The following is an 18629-nucleotide window of genomic DNA, read 5'->3' as shown; positions in this document are numbered from 1 at the left end:
TGAGCATTTTCAATCAAGAGCACTAAATTATGATTCATCCAAAGATAAAATAACTAAGACTCGATCAAGTTTTAGATTTATAAGAAAAAAATATGTTTTTGTTAATTTTTATATAAAAAAAGATACATTTATTTTAAAAAGGTTTCACATGTTAACAAAAAGATCTGATACATAATATTTTCATTTAAAATAAAATATTTCTTTTAAAATTTATTTTATGTCTCATTTGTTGTGGAATCAATCATACACTAAATTGATGAATATGTGTATACTACCGAGCATACTCAATAAAATTTTATACCATTAAAGTGAAATTTAGTGAGACCCTCTTAATTAAGCATTGGGTTAGCGGGCAATTATTTTAAAATGAACTTTTAAACTAAAATGAAAAATAGTTTTTTAATTTTAATTTGAAAGTAACTTTTAGGGAAGAAAAAAAAATGTACATAAAAAAAGGATTATTTTTTTTTAGTCAAATAGCCTTACTATTTAGGTTACTAAAAATAATTAAACTGGCATTATTCACTTATAAAGAATCACAGACATATATAGCCAAAAGAAATCAACCATACAATGACGATGAAGTGTCACTAGCTAAATTTTGTTAGCCTTCTGGATCAATTATCAGAATGAATGTAGTCAAGAAAGAAAGAGAGACATTGTCAAGGCTTAAGCAGGTATTATAATTTCATTTCCTTATATATGTATTAATTGTTGGCTTTGTGGGGGAAATTAAACCAAATCAAATGCAGGCCAAATCCAGCTAATGGTTAAAGGAGTATATTTGAGTGCGGGGAAAGTGCTTGCATTGGAAATATCTACAATGGTGACATCCACCTTTCTTGTCTCCTCTCACATATGTTTTCTTTCTCTCTTGTTCTTAGGCCATCTTAATATGTCCTAAAGTTACTTGGAAAATAAAATAAAATAGTTAGTCCTACCTAAAGTTACATAACTATTACATTATCAGCTGATCAATTGTTCTTTTATATGGTAAAATATAATTTCTATCCATCTAATAATTAACCTTAATTATTATTTTCTTTAATTTAAATTATTTATATTTTTATTAAAATAATAATTATCGATCATTTGATACAATACGTACGTCTTAAGAAAATTTACCTAAATATAATTGTGAATTAACTTTAACTAATCTTATTAAAAGAATAATTCTCTCCATTTGTTTTTTTCTTTTTTAAAGAAATGGAGACAATTATTCTTTAAATAGGAGATAATTATTCTTTTAATAAGATTCTTCCCGTTTCTTTCAAATATTTTTCGTAACTTTTCGTTTTATTTTAAATATTTTTCAATTCTAACCCACACAATTAATTAATAAGTATTCGTAGATAAATTAATAATGAGAAATACAGGGGAAAATAGGAAATTAAGAAATTTTCATAAAAATTAAAAATTAATTATTTTCTTAATCCGTATGTAAAAAATATAAGTGAATGTACTCAAGGGAATGGATAATACAGTTCTTTCACACACAAAAAAAAGTAGGAATACAATTGCGAAGTATTTAAACTTTAAGCACGATACTAACAAATATTTAATATTTTAGTTTGTATATTTAACAAAAATAAATATTTGTTTTTCATAATTGAAATTTATAATTTACAATAAATAAATATTTCTAAATAAATATTTTTGAAGATAAAAATAATTTATGTTGTGATCTATGATAGTTTTAAATGATTGATATTTTTTTATTGAAAAAAATTCAAATTCAAACTAAAGATAAGAAATTATGTCAGGAGTATATATTTGAAATTGACTTTTAATATTCAATTATAATTTTTTAAATCATTCGATTGATATTAAAAATATAAAAAAATATTTCAAATATGCATGTTAAGAAAGTGAAGTTGACCAATGAAAATAAAATATTCAAATAAGAGTGAATATGGAAGACTGAAGGAGACTTATAAAACAAATAGTCTCACACGTAAGTGTGGGTGTGTATTAAAGATGATTTTTGAAAAGGAAAATAATTAATATTTTTTTAAAATAATATTTTTCAAAACAATGGTTAATTATCAATGATTAATCTTTGTTAAATAACTATCTTTAATGAAAATTTTTGTCTCGATTATCAACATTTAAATTCAAGACATTATTTTAAAAAAAGTTTAATGTCTATAATGATATAAAATAATTTTATATGATCTCTAATTATAAATCATGGTTTAAGTTATTTTAAAAATTAATAAATTTATTCTACATAATGAATAATGAATTATATGTAAAAAAAATTATATTGTTAGTTTATAACTTTTTTTCTCTTTAAAAATTCTAATCTAAGCTATTTTTACTCAGCTAACAACATGTTATTCATAATTTTTTTCCTGTAAGAATTAAAATTATTGCACATGCTACTCTGTCATCTCTCACCTAATATCCTGCACATTGGAAGGAGTCTCTTACACCATGCCATCATTTGTCACAATGAAAAGGCCGTAACTATACTTCTAAACAATGGTGCTGATGCAGAAGTGGTAGTGCAAATTAAACTACAGAAGAAACCAATGAACACCCTATTCACATGGCTGCACGGCTTGGATCGTGTAACATTCTTCAGTGCCTGATCAATGGTGGTTGTAACTAGGACTCCCAAACAAAATCTGGAGATACAGCATTGATGATCTGTGCAAGGTACTACACGAGAAGTGCCTTGGAGTACTAGTATCAGCAGGTGCTGATTTGGGTATGGTAAATTCATCTGGTCACTGTGCAATTTCAATTGCAAACTGTGTTCAGTGGACTAAAGTCTTCCAGAAAGCAATTTCGGATGTAATCAGAGCTGGGAAGGTTGTTAAATCAAGCAATGCCTCTAGATTTTCGGCTTTGTTATTCGTAACTCGTGCAAATGATATAGAGGGTTTGAATAAACTCATTGAAAGTAAGAACATTGATCTAGATGAGCAAAATGCAAATGGATTTTCAGCTGCTATGATAGCTGCTGTAGGGGGCAATGTGGAGGCTTTCAAGTTGCTTCTTTTTGCTGAGGCCGATGTGACTAATCTTAAAAACAAGTAAGGTTTGACAGCACTTAACCTCATAGATGTGAGCCAAAATGGTGAAGTGTTCCACAAGGTGATGCTTGAATATGCACTTAAAAAGGGAGGGAATGTTTCAATTGAGGTGAATCCTCTCCATCGTGCAGCTTGCTGTAGGGACATGATCATTGCTCACAAAAAACTACTAAAAGAAGGGTATGATGTCAATGCTTTTGATGGTCAAGGACATACCCCTTTGATGTTAGCAGCAAGAGGATGCCACGGCGAAATGTGTGAGCTTTTGATCTCATATGGTGCTAAATGTGATATTCAGAATGAGAGACATGAGACAGCACTTTTACTTGCAAGAGAAAATGGTGCAGGAAATGATGCAGAACGTGTGATATTGGATGAGGTAGCTCGAAGACTAGTCTTGTGTGGTGGTCGTGTTAAAAAACATACAAAGTGTGGTAAAGGTTCACCTCATGGTAAGTTACTAGAGATGGTTGGAGCTGCTGGAATGTTACGTTGGGGGAAATCTAGTAAGAGAAACGTGATTTGTAAAGAAGCTGAGGTTGGACCTAGTGCGAAATTTCGATGGAATCGAAGGAGGAAGTTTGATGTTGATGAGCCAGGAATGTTCCATGTGGTCACTACAAAAAATAAACAGGTACATTTTGTGTGTGAAGGTGGGGTTCAAATGGCTGAATTGTGGGTAAGGGTGATTAGATTAGTAACTAGAGAAGCCATTTTTGGTCGAAGAGCTGATAAAGTTTGATGGAGCCATGGCTAGAAAAAACACATAGAGAAGGTTGTTAAGTAGTTGTAGAAGTACATGCACTCTTGGTTTTGACTAGACGTATGTTTTTAACGTAAATAATCAATTTCAGTTTTTTAGATGTATTAGTTTTGACTAGACGTATGTCATGTTATTAATGAAGAATGATAAATAATTTTTTCAAAATTTTAAATTTATAAAAATTAAACTCAATAAAAAAAAACTGAGTGATTGAAACCAAATCTATTATCTATTATATATAACCAAGCGAGTAGCTTATTCAGAAAAAAAAAAAAAAACAAGCCAATAGTTTAGTGCTATATTATAATCGTGTGTAAGTGATTCAAACTATTGCCATTGTGCAAAAAAGTGGACTGCTATTTAAAATTGAATTTTGTTAATTTCTTGAACCATGCGTAATATTTTACGTATAATCTTAATAAAAGGGCATAGCCGGAGGAGTAATTTATTATAAACTCTTTGATTAAGTTGAATTTTTATGAATAAAAAAATATTATTAGTATTTACATCACATCCATCAAAACATTAAATTAATTATTTACATTAATATTTTTTTTATATTTTATATTTAATCTATATCTTATCAACTTTATGTTTATTTTTTTAAGAAGAAATGATAAATGATAAACAAAATTTTAGAGAAAATGTATCAAGTGAAATTGGATTCAAATCTCTTAAATATGATATGAGGTTCAAACCTTGTAAATTAAGAAGAAGAAAAATTAAAATGAGAGATCTTATGAAAGATGGATGAATTCTTTAACCAATATTAGTTATTGATAAATGAAAAGTCCACACCAATAATAAAATAAGGACAAATAATTATTTTAATTTGATCCTTTAATCCTTTAATGTGTAAATTAGTGATGATTTAATTTTTAAAATAATTTTTTTATTTAGTCCATGAATATGTAAAAAATATAATAATTAGGTCATGTCATGCAACTTAATGGTATTGGTCACAATTTATGTATTCAAAGACCAAAATTATTATGTATCCAATAAAATAACTAAAAATAATTTCTTAAGGATGTTCATTTAATTAATCCAATTCAATGAATTCATTTATTCAAACAAATCAAATTAATATGAGGTTAATTGAGTTTTTCACTTCAATTTCAAACCAATCCAATTATAATTGGGTCTGTTATCATATCTATCTTTTTTCAATCCAAACCAATCTAATAATTTGATCAATTATTTCTTAACTTTAGGTTAATAATTTTAGGTTTTAAGTTGTTAACACAAGTGATTTGACAGGTGGGTTCCTTAACCAAGATATGAGGTTCAATATCTGATTTGAGCAAAGAGTTACAATTGTTACTTTACCCTAAAATGGGTCAATATGATGGAGATTAGAGATGACAAAGTGAACTTGGAGCTATGGGGATCTGCAAAAATATACTCAAGTGAAACAGGGAAATTACTTGTAATATTGGGGATGGATACAAGACATGTATATTCCCACAAATTTATGCGGAAATGGATGTGGGCACCAGTATTATAATACCAATCCACCCCACACATATCATATATATAATTAATATATGTTACAAAACAGTAAAATATATATATATATATATATATATATATATATATATATATATATATATATATATATATATATATATATATATATATATATATATATATATATATATATATATATATATATATATATATATATATATATATATATATATATATATATATATATATATATATATATATATATATATATAAATTTTACCGTGAAAAATAATTAATTTTTTATGACTAATCCTCTAAGTCTCTAATCTCTAACATTATTAGATAATGAAAAATACTAAAATACTTATTAGAGTTTTTATTAAGTAATTAGAATATTAACTTTAATAATTATTATATTAAATAATTATCTTTGTAATTTGATTTATTTATGATTTGAGTTTGGACAAACCAATTATGTTTATTTGTTTTTAATATTATGCATGTATGTTTTTAATGTTATATTTAAATTATTTAAGAATGAGTTTTTAATGTAATTACAATAATTGTTTTAATTAATTTATTATTATTGAACTTATATATTAGTAAAGTGCAGATATAGGAGTATCTAGTTAGTACAAGAATGAGAATTAAGATTATTATCACCAACATATATGAAATCGAGTATATTTTTTGAAACGGATAAAAAGAAAGACGACAAGTAATATAAGATCTTATTCAGACTCTATCCATTGTTATCCAGGTTGGAAATAATTAGTTGAGTCTCCAATAAAAAAATCTATTGTATCTTTGGTTAGATAAAAAAAATAGATTTTGGTAAGTACTTTTAGATTAACTTAGATCTTAATTGAATTAGTTCCGTTGAAATAGAGAAAATCAACATTTTAAATCTAAACTAAAACCCACCCAGTTAAATTAGATTGATTTAGATTTGATTTTACCCTAAACACAAACCAATCAATTCATTCATGAACACCCTTATAGAAAAATTTATAATTATAATTTGTAGGTATACACGTCCCTAGACTGACTCCACCAAACAGATCCCTCCTTGTGTATAACCCACCAATTAAATACTGCTAGTTTACTGCTACGCGAGTCAGTTGTTTACTCGCTGCTCCAATTTTTAATACATCAATACGCTAAAAAAACAGTTGCCAGGTTGTCTCTTAGCACAAAAATTTGTCTTTTATGATGTAGTTATTGCTTAAATTATTAGCGTTGAGGTCATGTTGCACTTGGAGAAAACATGGCAAATACTATACTATTCTCCTTCCTTGACAAACAAAGAAAATTTTGTTAATCACACTGACTGTACTATGAATATGATAATCAATTGTCTAAACTTCCAAGTGCGCCGTATTCCTAAGCTTAGGCTTTCAATCTGAATTTCTGAATTCTCTGCTGTAACAACCATAAATTTTGTGCTGCTTTTCTCCTTCAACATGTTTCTTCAAGTTTATGATGTTATTTTACGCATCCATAAATCGGTAATTTTTGCTCTTTTCTTCTGTTCCTTAGGCTGAAAAATGAAACTGAGTCCAAGGGAGATCGAGAAACTAGACCTGCATAATGCAGGCTACCTTGCACAGAAACGCCTTGCTCGTGGTTTAAGGCTCAATTATGTTGAAACTGTGGCTCTCATAGCAACACAGGTTTGTTTTTGTTCCTTTCTGTTATAAATTTCCAAACTTTGTTTTTCTTCTTCTTTCTTTTCCTTATTATAATATCGGTTATCTGTTAAGTAGTCCAATGGCAATTGCATACAGAACCCAAGTTTTAATCCTTTGTGGAAATTAATTTAATTTGTATGTATGTTATTATTTATTCTGTTGCATAGATTTTGGAATTTGTTCGTGATGGTGAAAAGACTGTTGCACAGCTAATGTGCATTGGGAGAGAACTTCTGGGAAGGTATTGTGTCAATTTTCATTGTCTGGTTCTGTTGCTCTATGCTCTTTAATTGATTATTTGTTTTTTCTCTCTTTAATTTGATATGATTCTGCCCTAGAAAAGAGGAACGAACCGTTTTTTTTTAGTTTATAATAGATATAAATTTATCTTCAAATTTTAACAGGAAACAAGTTCTTCCAGCTGTTCCTCATCTTGTTGAAAGTGTTCAGGTACATGTATCATTATGGCAATGTAGTTATAATTATATTATACAAAGCACTCTCCCAAATGGCTTTGTGCGTATTGCATGAAGTCAGCTCAGTCAATTTGTTACTACTGGAGGTCTCCAATGTTCTGTGCCAAGAATAATTTAAAAATAAATCTTTCTTTTTGAGACTATGATTGAAATTAATATATTTTCAAAAAAATATTTTTTGTAGCCTCTTTTAACCTCTTTATTATGGCTCTTAAAACTTCAAAAGGATGTAGCTCATTTTTTATTGTAAATTATCCTAGAACTCACTTGTCTTCTCCATCCTCAGAAAGAAAGAATTTGCCACATGTCACATAATTTTTTTAAGGAAAATTGTATGTAGGTTGAAGCCACCTTTCGAGATGGTACTAAGTTAGTCACCATTCATGACCTATTTGCTTGCGAGAATGGAAACCTTGAACTAGCATTATTTGGTTCTTTTCTTCCAGGTATGTCTCTACCCTCTACTTTGTTGTCGAAAGTAGATGATTTAGACTCTGTCACATAAGCACTTGAAGGGTAAGAAAATAAGAAGGTAAAATAAATTAAGTTTTTAAATCAACTTATGCACATCAACTTTTAACTTTTGGAGAAGTTAGATGAGAGTTTCTATTTAAGTCAGAGTGTAACTTATGGAGGAAGCTTAGTTACCTTCTTATTTTCTTCTCTTGAAAGTGCTTACAAACAAGTTTACTCAAATAAGACCTTATTATACATCTCTACTAAGTGCTTCCATCTACATGAATACTAAAATTATTGTGTCTTTGCTCATTAGTTTGACTTTAAGACACGACTTACAAAATACAAACTATATCTTTCATTTTATATGTATGTTACATTTGTATTTATCCTTTCTTGAAAATAAAGCATTATTAGTGTATATTTTCTTTTTTTTTTCATGTAGGACTCTGGGATAACATAGAGATAAATTAATTTTCTGGCTCATGTATATCCAATATATCTAGCAGTAGTAAAATAACGTTGAGAGTGAAATTTTTCAATCTTCTACGGTGTAGTTTTAAATTTTTTGTTGAAGTAGATTTGCAGAAACACAAACTGCAAATTGAAGCCCCTACTCACATTATTAGTATCTCTCTCTTATGGGTGGAAACTGGGTCTACAGTACCTTCACTTGACAAGTTTACAGAGAACGAAGAAGATCATAGAACTCCAGGTGAAATCATATGTAGAAGTGAAAATCTGATTCTTAACCCCAGAAGGAATGCAATAATTCTCAGAGTTGTCAACAAGGGAGACAGACCAATTCAGGTGTTTGCCTGTTTGTTGCACCAAGCACCTTAGCATTTTAAATAAAATTTGTGCATCATTTTTTGTTTTTCTTTAAAATTATAAATTCATTTTTCGATATAAAAATGCTTACATTATGTTCTATTTACATGAAGTGCCATCATTTCTGAATTCAGTATGATAAGCTGTGCACACATGAAATAACAAAGTGATGTCAATGAGTGTACTCAATAGCTACTGGTTTGTGTGAATTTGTTATCTGATCAATTATTGGAGGATTTATATGGTTTTGAAGGTTGCTCTGAAGATTTGAATTTGAGTATGTGTATCTTGTCAAATATTAACATATTGTAAATTTAGTGTTTCAAATATTCCAGCTAATCGACTAGCTGTTTCCTTTCCCAACATAAAAAAATAAGTTAACTATAGCAATCATTTTTAATACTTTTGAAAATTTTCAGGTTGGCAGCCACTATCATTTTATTGAAGTAAATCCTTATTTAACCTTTGATCGAAGGAAAGCATATGGCATGCGCCTCAATATAGCTGCTGGGAATGCCACACGCTTTGAGGTGGAATTCTACTTTGTTGTTGTTATTGAGTTTTTGCATTATAATTATTTTTTATTCTTTGTCTCTATCATGTGATCAGGCTAATCATGTTCAGTAGTTGAACTAATTCATTTATTAGATCGCAAATTATTAATTGAAAAATATTTAATCTTGATAGCCAGGGGAATGTAAAAGCGTTGTGCTTGTAAGCATTGGAGGTAACAAAGTCATCAGAGGAGGTAATAACATTGCCGATGGTCCAGTTAATGATTCTAATTGCAGAGCAGCCATGAAAGCTGTGGTCACAAGGGGATTTGGACATGTGGAAGAGGAAAATGCTAGGTTTAAGATTTGTTATTGAAGTGATTGTTATATAACTTTTCCATGTCTGAGAAGATTTCTCACCACAAATATGAATTTCTCAGGGAAGGTGTTACTGGAGAAGACTATTCATTAACTACAGTAATTTCTCGAGAGGAATATGCTCACAAGTATGGCCCTACAACTGGTGACAAAATCCGTCTTGGTGATACTGACTTGTTTGCTGAAATTGAAAAAGATTTTGCTGTCTATGGTGATGAATGTGTTTTTGGAGGTGGGAAAGTCATAAGAGACGGAATGGGTCAATCAAGTGGCCATCCACCTGAGGGCTCCTTGGATACTGTTATAACAAATGCTGTGATCATTGATTATACTGGAATTATCAAAGCAGATATCGGTATTAAAGATGGACTGATCATCTCAACAGGAAAAGCAGGAAATCCAGACATTATGAATGATGTATTTCCTAATATGATAATTGGGGTAAGTTCCCTTCTAGATATTAGAGGCAATGAGTTGAATTCCTACCTCATTATCCTGATACAACTTTACATACATCATCCATATCTAGGCTAATACCGAAGTTATTGCTGGAGAGGGCTTGATTGTGACAGCTGGGGCTATAGATTGTCATGTGCATTTTATATGTCCTCAATTAGTATATGATGCCGTAACAAGTGGTAAGTTTCATAACTTGAATCAATTTCTACTAAGAGTGTGCATTACATGTATATTAAAATATTTAATGCATGCTCCAGTGTGCTGGATTCATGACTGGTATGTTGATGGAACTTTTGGGAGTTGTTTGAGTCTTTGAGATAATTTGGTTGTGCACTTGTGCTTATGCTATATTTTATGCATTGAAAACCAGATTTATCATTACTTATTTCTCTAGCATCCTTCTTGATCCAAACTACTCATTGGATTTTATTCAGTCCTTTTCTGTATTGTATATAGGTATCACAACATTAGTGGGAGGAGGAACAGGACCAGCTGATGGAACACGTGCTACAACTTGTACACCAGCACCAAATCAGATGAAATTGATGCTACAATCAACAGATGACATGCCTTTAAACTTTGGTTTCACTGGAAAAGTCTGTTTTCTTTCTTTTGTTTTGTTCACATATAATGCTTGTTTTGTGTAGTTTTTTTTCTAGTTTGTTTTCCTCGTGTTAAGTGCCGAACCTCTAGAAAACCTCGACGAAGGTTTAAAGTCAATTAAATCCTCCATTTATTGCTTCAGGGGAATAGTGCCAAACCTGATGAACTGCATGAAATAATCAGGGCTGGAGCTATGGGACTGAAGCTGCATGAGGACTGGGGAACTACACCGGCTGCAATAGACAGTTGTTTGACAGTTGCAGACCAATATGATATCCAGGCACAACTTTCTTCAATATTTCCACTTATTTACCTTTTTGTTACTTTTGTTAATTTTTGTTGTGAACTTGTATTATAACAGGTTAACATACATACTGACACCTTAAACGAATCTGGATTTGTTGAACATACAATTGCTGCATTTAAAGGAAGAACTATTCATACTTACCACAGGTATTGTTTAACTTTGAAATTTTTTATAAAGCACCGGCATAGCATGGTTGTTATTTGTTAACTACTGTTGTAACAGTTGTTTAGGAAAAATATCCATTTTAATTTTATTTGTAAAATTCATTATATATAGGTATTATCATTTATCAGAGAAAAGGAGTTAATCTAAAATTACCTGGTAGAATATTGGTTTCCATCCTTTATTAGGTGACAGGTTAAACCTATGGTTTTCTCATATTAATTCGCTCACCTCTATACATGTCTTATTCTTTTGCATATTGTTCTCTGTCCTTTTTTAATCCTCAGCTCTTCTTTCTGGCCCTATGGGGGGGTTCAAGGAGGGCATGGCTTATTATATTTATGCAAGCATTTGAAAGATATCGATTCAAATAGACTATGATCTTTCTCTTCCCCTGAAAGCTCTACCATTCTTTCTTTGAACTATAATATCTGTTTTCCGGTCTAAGTTGGCTTATTCTTGACTAAACTTTATTATTTTCTTGGGCAGTGAAGGAGCTGGTGGTGGCCATGCTCCAGATATCATAAAAGTATGTGGTGAGAAGAATGTCCTACCCTCATCAACAAATCCCACACGTCCTTATACACATAATACCATAGATGAGCATCTCGACATGTTGGTATGCAACAAATCACAAAAGTAATAGTGTACAGCTTGTGCTATTTGGCTCTTAATTTGCGCTCGTATGATGTACAGATGGTCTGCCATCATCTTAATAAGAATATTCCAGAAGATGTAGCTTTTGCTGAATCAAGAATAAGAGCTGAAACAATTGCTGCTGAAGATATTTTACATGACAAGGGGGCAATTAGCATTATATCATCTGATTCACAGGCTATGGGTCGAATTGGAGAGGTCCTTCCTTAACCCAAGCCAGCCCATCTGTATTAGACTTAATTGTGCTCGTATTTATTATGAAAAAATTGAATTAGTGTGCTAAGTGCCAATGCCTGTGCAACAATAATACACTTGTGTCTTACTATTGTTGATGTGACACAGAATTTTCATAGTTGTCTTTTCACGTTCATTTTTTTTTTTTGTAGTATATCCATGAAAATCGAGATTATTTTCAGAATCCTTGGGATTATATTGTTGAATAATTTCTTCATTAGGTGATAAGCAGAACCTGGCAAACTGCTGATAAGATGAAGTCACAAAGAGGACCACTGCAGCCTGGTGAAGACAATGACAACTTTCGGATCAAGCGTTATGTTGCAAAGTATACCATAAATCCAGCTATAGCGAATGGTTTGTCGCAATATGTTGGTTCAGTTGAGGTATAATGTTTGAATGTCTAGGGTTTTAACAATTTAAATATGAATTGTCCAAGGCAAAAAACAGATACATGAGTTCATATTTCTTGTGAAAAAATGCCATCAGTACTCAGTTACCTATGATTAAAGATGCAGAGAAAAAAGCTTTAAAAGCATACACTAGGTCATCCAAATACCAGTGAACTTCAACTTTCTGGAATTGAGATTGAGCCACCTGTATAATTCTGTATTGTTGTGCATCTAAATACTACACTCCTCTTTTCCTCCCCATAATCATTAACCTCAATTTACATATCAAATTGGCAGCTGATCCTTCTAATATTAGTATCATCTTGACCCCCTCATTTAGACCTAGTTTTGCAGGCGGGTAAGTTGGCTGATCTTGTATTATGGAAGCCGTCATTTTTTGGAGCAAAACCAGAAATGGTGATCAAAGGTGGTGAGGTTGCATATGCTAACATGGGTGACCCAAATGCAAGCATCCCAACACCTGAACCGGTAATGTTTTCATATGCATTGGGATATGATCCAGTGCCAACTGGTGCCAAACTTTTTTAAATCACACTTTCAATAACTTTTATCCATCTAAATAGAAATGCTTCAACTAAACTAGGAAACTCAATCTTGTAGGTGATTATGAGGCCTATGTTCGGAGCATTTGGCAAGGCTGGTAGTTCACACTCCATTGCTTTTGTGAGCAAGGCATGGCTCCAATCCATCTCTTTCACAGACACGCACTTGAATAGCCCTTGTGCAGAAATTATTACATGGTCCAAGATTACTATGGTCCTGTCTAACCTCAACATGACACATAGTCGAGTTTTATTAATTCTTTCTTGTAGATTGAAAAACTTGGCTACATTTCATGTAGAGATTGACCAGGACCATAAACATGTGATGATCCCAAACCATCTAATCATTTCTCCTACTATTCATGTTTGTTTCTCTTCAAAATTTGCATATATTCACATCACATTGTTGGTCTGTCACAAGCAGGCAGCTTTGGACGAAGGGGTGAAAGCTTCATATGGACTTAACAAGAGGGTGGAAGCTGTGAAGAATGTGAGGAAGCTCACCAAACGAGACATGAAACTGAATGACACTCTTCCACAAATCACTGTGGACCCAGAAACATACACAGTTACAGCAGATGGAGAGGTTCTCACCTGCACCGCAGCCAAGACTGTTCCTCTTTCCCGAAATTACTTCCTCTTTTAAGCTCCAGCTATGTGTTCAATAGACAATTTTATTATTGGCAAAAAACAATAAGCAAGCATGCACATTATCATCACATTTTTGGATAGCCAAAATTAATAATTTCTTTCCTGCTCCCATATTTGGTTGCCTGATTGCATCCTACGACTAGACTATATTTTACTATTTTATAAATAATTTATGTTCAAGGTTTGTGAGTACCCATTAGCCATTTGCACTGGGCAAGTGTACTTGTCAGGTTATATCAGATAAGATCAGATTACTATTTTTAGTTTTATTTTGTGTCGGGCGAAAAGGACTTATATTTTTTATAATTTGTATCTGACTTCACAACAAATTAGTGTGTCCCTACAAACTCAAAACCTTCTATTATCGACATGTTGGCCGGCCAATGGCATGAATTTAGCAAATGATCCAACTTACTCAAAATCAAAACATGTTATTTATTAGTTCCTCACTTGCGAAGAAAATTGTTCCTTATTCCTTAATTTCTCGAACTTCAATATGTTGGCCGGCCAATGGCATGAATTTAGCAAATGATCCAACTTACTCAAAATCAAAACATGTTATTTATTAGTTCCTCACTTGCGAAGAAAATTGTTCCTTATTCCTTAATTTCTCGAACTTCAATGTAAAAGGGCATGCCTGGTTGCGGGCAAATGTAAAATGCTTTGCTTCACTGTTCCACTTTCTTCCATGCCAAAAGTCAAAACAGTTTGATGGTGTTCCACTTTCTTCCATGCCAAAAGTCAAAACAGTTTGATGGTGTTCAACTTTCCTTTGAAAATTGGAAATCTTCACAGGATGCCGTTTTTTGGGTCCGTCCTTAGATTTCATAAAGAAAATCATGTCCATACAAACAGAGCAACCTCTTCCTACTCACACTCCCTTCCTAAATTCAAACTCAAACCAAAGCCACCAACACCAACCACAAGAAAACAACAACGATTATGAAACACAAACACCTCTTGATGATGTCCTTGCAAGTTTAGAAGTGCTTCTCACGCTACTTAGCTTCAACCAGTCTTCATTGTTGAGCTTCACTGTGTCTTGGACAACGTTTGCGGTGGTTGGTGTGGTTGCGCCACTCCTGGCTCTTCAGGTGTATGACACCGACAAAAATCAGATAAAAGGTTTTGAAATTGGCATTGTTGCATTTCAGACTTGTCTAGCTGCCGTGTCCTTGATTTGCCTCTCTCACAATCTTCAAAAATATGGCCTCAACAGGTTCCTCTTGGTTGACCATCACGCTGCTCACATGCCATGCTTTCACCATGATTTCGGTGAGGGCCGTGATAAGTTAGAATCAAATTTTGATGTTTTTTGCTTTCAAATTTGAGTTTGATAAACTTCAATCATGCAGAAAAATTATTACATGGTCTGAGACTATTATGGTCCTAAGCAATCTCCACATGATACATTAAGAAATTTGATTGAGTTGCATAGAAATTAGTCGGAATCATATACACGTGTTGTTGGTCTTGGACCATGTAATAATTTCTGGATTATTTGGGTTTTGGTGGTGTGAACAGATGTGCTTATTTTGGTAATGTAACCTTGTTTAAGGTTGTTGAGGGTTCTAATTTATAGTTTTGTTGGGGGATTCAGCATCATTGGAAGACTGCTAAAATTCTTGTTTTGTTCTTAGGGATCTATACGGTTAATCATTCTGTGGGTTTTGTCATGTTTCCTTTTGAAGACAGCCCGAGAAATCACTCACCTTGCCTTCGTAGAACACGGGTCCCTTTGGCCCTCCATTGCTGTTTTGTTGGCTCTGATAGTATCATGGACTTATGTGAGTGCAATCTCTTTATCAGCCTGTGTTCTATTTCACTTGGTCTGCAGTTTGCAACTCGTTCACTTTGATGATTATAGGAAACTCTTGCAAAGGGAATATGATGCCTTGGTTTTTATGGAGGAGCACATTCGGTTGCGATTCCAACTGTCCAAGATAAGCCATAGGTTCAGAATTTACCTTCTTCTACAGTTCTTGGTGGTCACAGCTAGCCAATTTGTGACTCTATTACCGGTCTCTGGATTTGGTGGAGCACTGACTTTCATAAGTGGTGGAGATTTTGCTGTAAGTTCAGTTCTCTGTGTTCAATACGGTTTATGACTTTATGTTTTTAAATTGAAGGACTTGATTACTTTTCTTTTGGTCGAGTTGTTTTGCATTCAAAAATCAAAATGTTTCAGTCCATGGTGAGCTTTTCATTGTTGTTTTCTACTTTTTTTAAAGTATCAACTTATGTATCTTTGTTCTTCATTCTTTCAGGTTTTCACACTTGTTAAGGTGGTTGGGATTATTATTGTTCTGCATGCAGCAACAAAGATTTCACTTAGAGCACAGGGCATTGTTTCCCTTGCAAGCAGGTGGCATGCGCTTGTAACATGCACTTCTGATCCATCTAAACTGAGATATTGTGCTAGTACAGGGAGCTTGGAAGCTGCAAAACATTTAAACTCAATATTTTTGGATTACTCAGAAAGTGATCTAGACTCATCAGATTACATTGTTGTGCCTTCAAATACCCAGTTAGCTTCTTATATGTCCTCACATCACAAGAGACAAGCCTTTGGTACGTAATACAACCTTCAGTCTTCATGCTGTTGAAATTTTCATCTCAAGCTCTTGTGATTATTAATTAGTGATGGAAAGACATGCTTAGAAGAAGCATTGATTCATTTAATTTTTTTATTGCAGCTCATACATTAATTTTATTCTCTTTTTTTATTCATTGACCATGCAGAGATTTACAATGATAAATGTTTTTTTTGGCATGATTGAAAACTACTTTTATGTTACTTGCTAAATTATAAGCTTGCCAATTTTATGGGACAAACAAAGACTATTTTATGTCAATGCATAATGATTAAACTTTTTCTTTTTATCCTAATTGAAACTATTGAATGTAGACTATAAGCATGTTTTAGATAAACATGAATCCCCTGCTTATACAAGCCTTTGAATGTGCAGTGATGTATCTGCAGACAAATGCTGGAGGAATCAGTATATTTGGATGGACAGTTGATCGGTCTCTAGTGAGCACAATATTTTTCTTTGAATTGACTCTGGTTACTTTTGTTCTTAGTAAGACAATACTTTATTGATAAAATTTGCAGGTCAACACCAATCAAGGGCCTTTGGGCCTTCCAGGTTACTACGATAAATTGAGCTGTTGCTTCCTGCATTTCCATTATTGTTTCTTACACTTTCCATTACATCATAGAAAATCCATTCCGAAATGGACTTTCCATAATGCAATGGGAACTGTAGGAATACAGGAAGTTTTACCCAATAAATTGATTGAAAGGGCCCACAAATTCTACAGTTCTTCTTCGTTACCAAGTTACTACCAAATTGGGTACAAGCCATGGCAGTTTCTTAAGACACGAGTCATGAACAATAAGTATATGAAGATCCATCATGCAAGAGAACAGCCTCTAGTCTTACACTAGAGCACACTGTAGATGTGACAACAATATTTAAGACTTGCATCATCACTGTCCAAATTATAAAGATTCTCGTTTATTTTGTTTACATCATTGTGGTTCAAGTTGCGATTTCTCTTGTAGGATTGTACATTTTGGTTCATTACCCATTTGCAAATCTCTTCATTCTGCACCACTGGACCTACACGGTGCGCCACCACCATCAGCACTTGTGCCATGTATTACACCACCAATTACATGTCCCTTAGGCTGTAGCAAAATTTTCAATTCCAATTCCATTATGGCATCGTAATCATAACTGCGGTTGAGATTAAAGTTATGATATGAAGAATAAAAAAGATCAATGTTGCAACTTGCAATAAACCAAAGCTAATAATATCTCATTTTATTTTTAAGATAAAATATCAGAATAAATATACTAACCGCCCTCACTTCATAGCAGGGGATTTAAAAGTTTTACGATGATCACCTCACCACCTTCAGAGGTGCAGGATTTGATGTTTTCCTACCCCTAAAATTAACATTATTTATTAGCAGTGATCGCAGACAGATATTTTTTAACTGTAGCAGTTCAAAGTTATGGTGCTACCTCATTATTTCAGCCATTAAAAGGTGGGTAGTAGCACACTTAAATAAAATTAAAGCTTAAAAAGAATGCCCCCAACATTCCACGTGTATTGGTGGCTGTTGGTGTTCTGGGGAACGAGAAAGGTTATGGATTAGAGTGTTTTATAATTTTTAAAATAAAATAAAGATAATAATGGTTTTAAACTTGTAAAACATTTTAAAATTTAAATGTCAAATTAATTATTTGAAATTTAAATGTTAACAAAAGACTAATGTTTTAAATGGAAAATTGAAAAAATAATCAAAATAATATATTTTTTGAAAACATAAAGGATTAAAATAAAAAATTTAAATTTATTTTATCAAAACGAAACTAAACTAAAACTTAATGGATCATAAGTAAGATTAAGCATAAAAAAATGGATTTACATTTTACTAGCATGAAAACTCGTGATTTTGTTTATCAATCACTGAATAAGTTCATTTTGCGGCTTGTTTGCGGTGATTTTGCTGTAAAAATTGTATGGTGTTACTGTGGAGGATCTACACACGGAAAAATGTGATTGTATGGTACCGAAGCAAAGGACAAACCAGTATCAAGTTAATATGACGCCGTAGTAGTATTTGGTAGCATTGCGATACGCCCATACTCTCTGATATGCCAATTTGTTAATTGAACCATCCACCACCATTTTTGTTTACAAGCAATGTACAAACCCATAGCAAAATTATGACTGAAATCCTACTTATGGCAGCATAGCACTAATCCAATCTAATAAAAAAAATTCACAGCATTTGACTCTTCAACAAGTTTGTAAACCTACAAAGTAACAGATTTTTTTCGAAGTTGTTGCACTGACTCAGTTTTCTTAAGCTTGTTGACAAAAACCCAATAAATAAAAGAATTTCGATAATCTCTACCTCACAAAAAATCTTTTGTAAGCTAAAGAATATGATTTGCGCGCACAAAATTAACACAACGGAATCCA

At 32.3% G+C, this 18629-nt stretch overlaps 2 protein-coding genes and 1 pseudogene across 7 annotated transcripts; all 3 read left to right on the top strand.

The window, feature by feature from the left end:
- The first annotated feature begins 1881 nt into the window (after positions 1 to 1881).
- LOC100792667 (serine/threonine-protein phosphatase 6 regulatory ankyrin repeat subunit C-like) lies at positions 1882 to 3783 on the top strand (annotated as a pseudogene).
- Positions 3784 to 6517: 2734 nt separating this feature from the next.
- On the top strand, positions 6518 to 13820 carry LOC547672 (urease). Of its 5 annotated transcripts, none has more exons than XM_014763524.3 (19): positions 6518 to 6644; positions 6814 to 6947; positions 7133 to 7206; positions 7370 to 7415; positions 7782 to 7887; positions 8478 to 8707; positions 9148 to 9258; positions 9416 to 9579; positions 9663 to 10041; positions 10130 to 10238; positions 10516 to 10655; positions 10805 to 10942; positions 11024 to 11115; positions 11621 to 11750; positions 11828 to 11986; positions 12244 to 12408; positions 12769 to 12903; positions 13036 to 13107; positions 13402 to 13808. In XM_014763524.3, exons 2-19 carry the CDS (start codon positions 6822 to 6824, stop codon positions 13621 to 13623), a joined length of 2598 nt encoding a protein of 865 aa, XP_014619010.1. In that variant the 5' UTR covers positions 6518 to 6644; positions 6814 to 6821; the 3' UTR covers positions 13624 to 13808. The 5 variants fall into 5 exon arrangements, with proteins under 5 accessions (XP_014619010.1, XP_014619008.1, XP_040862395.1 ...); XM_014763522.3 differs by having other exon boundaries at positions 6518 to 6698; XM_041006461.1 differs by having other exon boundaries at positions 6525 to 6716; positions 8562 to 8707.
- Positions 13821 to 13947: 127 nt separating this feature from the next.
- Positions 13948 to 17387, top strand: LOC100793191 (uncharacterized). 2 transcript variants are annotated; one of them, XM_041006962.1, is made up of 6 exons: positions 13948 to 14753; positions 14848 to 14903; positions 15320 to 15700; positions 15896 to 16199; positions 16598 to 16662; positions 16744 to 17387. In XM_041006962.1, exons 1-6 carry the CDS (start codon positions 14468 to 14470, stop codon positions 17077 to 17079), a joined length of 1428 nt encoding a protein of 475 aa, XP_040862896.1. In that variant the 5' UTR covers positions 13948 to 14467; the 3' UTR covers positions 17080 to 17387. The 2 variants fall into 2 exon arrangements, with proteins under 2 accessions (XP_040862896.1, XP_006591463.1); XM_006591400.4 differs by having other exon boundaries at positions 15269 to 15700.
- The last annotated feature ends 1242 nt before the right edge of the window (positions 17388 to 18629 follow it).

This window comes from Glycine max, chromosome 11 (genome assembly GCF_000004515.6).
Source record: "Glycine max cultivar Williams 82 chromosome 11, Glycine_max_v4.0, whole genome shotgun sequence".
Taxonomy (NCBI): Eukaryota; Viridiplantae; Streptophyta; class Magnoliopsida; order Fabales; family Fabaceae; genus Glycine; species Glycine max.
Note: the sequence above shows the minus strand (reverse complement) of the source record. Positions and strands in the feature narration are given on the sequence as shown.

What these genes read in the sequence shown, in the direction of transcription:
- LOC547672 (XM_014763524.3), top strand. Translation starts at nt 6,822, where the DNA reads ATGAAACTGAGTCCAAGGGAGATCGAGAAACTAGACCTGCATAATGCA. An exon ending in TTCCTAATATGATAATTGGG is followed by an intron (nt 10,042 to 10,129) that starts GTAAGTTCCCTT and finishes ATCCATATCTAG; the next exon opens with GCTAATACCGAAGTTATTGC. An exon ending in ATGAGCATCTCGACATGTTG is followed by an intron (nt 11,751 to 11,827) that starts GTATGCAACAAA and finishes TATGATGTACAG; the next exon opens with ATGGTCTGCCATCATCTTAA.
- LOC100793191 (XM_006591400.4), top strand. Translation starts at nt 14,468, where the DNA reads ATGTCCATACAAACAGAGCAACCTCTTCCTACTCACACTCCCTTCCTA. An exon ending in CGACAAAAATCAGATAAAAG is followed by an intron (nt 14,754 to 14,847) that starts GTTTTGAAATTG and finishes TGGCCTCAACAG; the next exon opens with GTTCCTCTTGGTTGACCATC. An exon ending in TAAGTGGTGGAGATTTTGCT is followed by an intron (nt 15,701 to 15,895) that starts GTAAGTTCAGTT and finishes TCATTCTTTCAG; the next exon opens with GTTTTCACACTTGTTAAGGT.